The following is a 4,769-nucleotide window of genomic DNA, read 5'->3' as shown; positions in this document are numbered from 1 at the left end:
ATTCCAGCCTGACCCCAATGCTCTCTGCTACCACCTCTGTCGATGTCAGGAACTGTTCAGAGCAGGAGAGGTTTGCTATGGGGATTTGTTCCTGCTCTAGACAGTTCCTGACATGGACAGAGGTGTCAGCAGAGAGCACTGTGGTCAGACTGGAAAGATCTATAAATCTTCCTCTGTAGTATGCAGCAGCTGCTGAGTACTGTAATGATTAAGATTTTTAAATAGAAGCAATTTAAAATCTGTATAACTTTTTGGCACCAGTTGATTTGAAAACACGTGTTTTCCACCAGAGTACCCATTTCATCTCTACTGTCTTGTAGGATCTGCTCGTAGCTCTGTTCATTGATGGTATTTCCATTATCCATCAAGTCACTGAACCAAAACTTCCTCAGTGTCATAATTTTAACACAACACATCAGTAATAAAACATAAAGACAACACACAGTTTAAGAATTTATTGAGCGTGTTTCAAAAACAAGAGGTAAATGTTATTGAGAGTTCGATTGTCCCTTTTGCTAAGGTTAAAATCCAGCACTTAGAAGTAGTTTACAACCCGTCTGATGGACTGGATATTCGCACTCTGGGCCTGCCATTCATTAAATGTGCGGAAGTCTCCTCTCTCCACAATGTACATACGTCCACGGTAGTTGGGCTCTTCATACAGTACCCAGCTAAATGGGAAAACATTAAGTTACATCAATAACATGTACCAGTTAGGTTCCTGGAGTACAAATATAGTTCAACAAATTGGACACATTTTCCGATGTATAGTGTAAAGAAAAAAAGAGTATCCAGGGGTTTGGAAATAAAAAAAAAAAAACTACTTGCCCAAGGGACTAAAACAGAGCCTAATCTACTTGTCCATCCACTTGTCCGGGCCAATTTTTGTTTTTACACTCTCGATTTTCCTCCTCGCCCAAGAATAGCCATAACTCTTCTATTTTTCCATCTACAGACCCATATGATGCTTGTTTTTTGCAAAAACAATTGTAGTTTGTAATTGTGATGTCCCAGTACAGGTACATGTTCCTGTACTACCTGTAGGCCCTGTCAGGTTGAGTCCCTCAGTGACCTGGGGGCTTCTCTGCAGGGACTCCCCTTGTTCTCCTGTTAATTCAGTAAAGGTACATACACCAACTTTAAAAGCATAGACAGGATACCTATGTCTAGATAGTATACAGGACCTTTGGAGGACTCAAGGACCTGTGAGTAATCCTGTCACATGTTATGCTATGCAGTTATATGATTTGTTGCAACATGTACTCCCAGGGAACACCAGCTTTAACCTATGACCCACAGCTTGGCCAATGGGCTCTAGTCCAGCCCCCCACTATATAAAGGGGTGGCCATCTTAAATCACTCTCGTTCCTACCAGTTCTTTGAGTTATGTGCTCATAGCTGTAACAGCTGACAGAGATCTCAGGACAAGTGTTCACCATCTGGAGGCCACAAAGCTACAAGTCTATCCAGTAAGTCTAAAGGTCTATGTCTGTTCTCACTGAAGTTAGTCAAGTCCTGCACATAGTACAAGTCAAGTCTAATTACAAGTCAAGTCTAATTACAAGTCAAGTTTATTACAAGTATTGGTCCAGCAAGCTGCGAGGTCCTCTGGGTACTGGTCACCTCTCTGGGAATTCTGGCCTTAGATGTGAAGATAATTACACGTGTCTTCTACTCAGTAAAGCTGTCTACATTGCGCGCCTCTAGGTGTGATACTTACGCTCCATCACCATAGACCTTGATGGCATTCACACAGTTCTTGTTCCAGCCCCGTCCTTGGAGGAAAGGACAATCCTCACAGAACTCCATGCATTGACCAGTGAAGTTACATCCCTCAAATAGCTCCAGTCTGTAATGTTCTCCATGCTAAAACATACATAGAAAAGCTTGGTTTAGACATATATACATATTTTATATTAGTGTTGACGTACAACAGATTCACAAAATGTACATTTCCTGATGTCCCACCAAGCTGAACATTTCATGGCCACAGAACCTCCACTTTGACTATGGTTAACTGTATCATATGGTGTGGACAAGACACCATAAATTTGAAGATGGGTTGGTAGACAATAAAGTATTTTTGGACTCCACAGAAATCACCACGATTATGGCCACCTGATAATTGTACATAGTAAATTTATCTATAGATATATACAGTACCATAGATCAGTGGTCACCAAGCTGTGGACCTTCAGCTGTTACAAAACTACCACTCCCAGCATGCCCGGACAGCCGTTGGCTGTCCATGCATGCTGGGAGTTGTAGTTTTGCAACAGATGTAGGTTCACAGTTTGGAGACCACTGATATAGACTGTAAATATTGTTGTAAATTTCGGTATTGTAGATTATGGTATTGTTCCGTAGTTGAACATTTGCTTAATATGTTTAAGCACTCAATGCCGGATGGGATTATAGTACACTATGGGAGGAGATTTATCAAAACCTTTGTAGAGAAAAAGTGGTGCAGTTGTCCAGAACAACCAATCAGATCGCTTCTTTCATTTGTAAAGAAACCTAAGAAAAATTAAAGAAGCGATCTGATTGGTTGCACCACTTTTCCCCCATACCAGTTTTGACAAATCTCCCCCTATAGGTTTCAGGAGTCTTAACTAGTGTTGAACAAATTTACAGTGAGTTCAGCCAAACCCCAAACCTGTCAGTTCTGCTATTGCTTTAGACTAGGCTCACACTATACAATTTCCAACCAGAATTCCAGAATTTGGAAGGAAATTCCAGTGCAGCAGAATCCCATTGCTGTCAATGGGATGCCGCTGCACAGTGCACACTAAGGAATTTAATTGCCACTGTAATTCTGCCACCAAAAGTATCAAAAAGCCAGAGGCTACTACATTTCATTGATACTTTTCTGTCCTTGGCTCCATATAAGGGGACCTGTTAATCACACTTCTATAAAAAAAAAAAAGTTTCCATTGAGATAGCTCCTGTCCTTAAAGGGGTACTCTGCCCCTAGACATCTTATTCCCTATCCAAAGGATAGGGGATAAGATGTCTTATCGCAGGAGTCCCGGCGTTCGTTTAGAGCATCGAGTGCAGCGCCGGAGGCTCGTGACATCACGGCTGCGCCCCGCTGGTGATGTCACGACCATGCTCCCTCAATGCAAGTCTATGGGAGGGGGCATGACATCACAAGCAGGGCGCAGTCATGACGTCTCGAGCCTCCACCCGCATCGACAGTTATCTGGCACGGAGTGAAGTTCGCTCCGTGCACCCAATGTCTCGAAAGCCGAGATCTTTAAAGGGGTACTCCACCCCTAGACATCTTATCCCCTATCCAAAGGGGCAGAGTACCCCTTTAAAGAGTGCCTGTCATTTGGAAAAATATTTGACATGTCCTAGCAACACATCAAAAGTTTTGATCGAGAAGTGTTCAGGCCTTCATTGTTCAGGATAATGAGCTGGGAGAAGTCTACACTGCTCCACGCTCCGAGGCCCACTCAATAGACTTACCCTGCGCATGTGTCTCGATCATGTGACACAGAGCTGATAGGTGTCCACAAGGAAGAGAAGAGAAACCGGCACTGCTGCAGATAGGTGGCAATTAGGTAGACACCTGTAGTAGACCTGAGAACCTAACCTAATCCTGTAGTATAGGGTGCAGATGCAATCCAAGCAATGGAACATGTATGAGAGAAATAAAGGCAATCGCACTCACCATTCAGTGAAAAGGTATTTCTTTACTGTAGTCCGTTAGGCATTAACAGCAATGTGACAGGTATAACATGAGCGGAGGCAGAGGTGATAACGGGACAGAACTGTTTCGCACTATAGAAGTGCTTCCACAAGCACTGGTGTCGGCTTGTGGAAGCACTTCTATAGTGCGAAACAGTTCTGTCCCGTTATCACCTCTGCCTCCGCTCATGTTATACCTGTCACATTGCTGTTAATGCCTAACGGACTAGAGTAAAGAAATACCTTTTCACTGAATGGTGAGTGCGATTGCCTTTATTTCTCTCATACATGTTACAGAGCTGATAGAGAACACATTGGGCACAAACTTCTCACAGCTCCTTCTCCTTATCGGTAGTGATCTGAACACTTAGACAACTGCCAAACAAAACTTTTGACATGTCGCTAGGACATATCAAAAGTTTTCCAAATGACAGTGGCCATTTAAGACATATGAGGACATATGCACATCATGGACAAGGTCTACTCTCTAAGTAAGTGCAGCTCCAACTTTGGTTGACTGACCCATCGATTGCATGGTTGGCCATTCATTGGCAATCACCTGGGGTTCCAGGATTCCCATCCAGGATGGTTCCAGGATCCCCACTGATCAGCCTACCACTTGGACAGTTGTTTTTGGTGAACTGAAGTGAAGATTCATGACTAAGGACTAGCTGGAAATTGTAAAAGAAAAAAATGTAAATACAAAGTATAAGTGTGAGAGGTAACGAACCATTCTGACGGGTCTGCTTGATCCCATGTGGTCATTGTGCCCATTCCAACGATGGAAGTCTGGATATTCTCCTCTCTCTAGAATGTACTGCTGTCCCTTAAAGTCAGGATGGTCATAACAGATCCAGGCTCCACTTTCTACGCGGATGGAGTTGACACGATTCATGAATCCCCTATCTTGGAAGTTATCGCAGTCTCCGAAGACCTCCAGTTTCCTTCCCGTGAAACATTTTCCCTCGTAGAAAATGATCTAAAACAAGAGGAGTGAAAATCTTACATTTACAGCCAAGTGCGTAGAAGGTGGCACTGACTCGAGGAAATGTGATCTGTGTGATCGGTATAGAAAG

General features: G+C 43.2%; 1 protein-coding gene across 2 annotated transcripts in view; it reads right to left on the bottom strand.

Annotated features, from left to right (window-relative positions):
* Positions 1-446: 446 nt before the first annotated feature.
* Positions 447-4,769, bottom strand: part of CRYGN (crystallin gamma N) — a 21,183-nt gene continuing 16,860 nt past the window's right edge. For both annotated transcript variants that reach the window (XM_056518381.1, XM_056518380.1), the window contains exons 2-4: positions 4,424-4,672; positions 1,721-1,866; positions 447-671 (exon numbers count right to left, since the gene is read on the bottom strand). In XM_056518381.1, the coding sequence (XP_056374356.1) occupies positions 536-671; positions 1,721-1,866; positions 4,424-4,588 (447 nt within the window). In that variant the 5' untranslated portion in view covers positions 4,589-4,672 and the 3' untranslated portion in view covers positions 447-535. The remainder of the gene's footprint in view (positions 672-1,720; positions 1,867-4,423; positions 4,673-4,769) is intronic.

Source organism: Hyla sarda, chromosome 5, assembly GCF_029499605.1.
Source record: "Hyla sarda isolate aHylSar1 chromosome 5, aHylSar1.hap1, whole genome shotgun sequence".
In the NCBI taxonomy this organism is placed as follows: domain Eukaryota; kingdom Metazoa; phylum Chordata; class Amphibia; order Anura; family Hylidae; genus Hyla; species Hyla sarda.
Note: the sequence above shows the minus strand (reverse complement) of the source record. Positions and strands in the feature narration are given on the sequence as shown.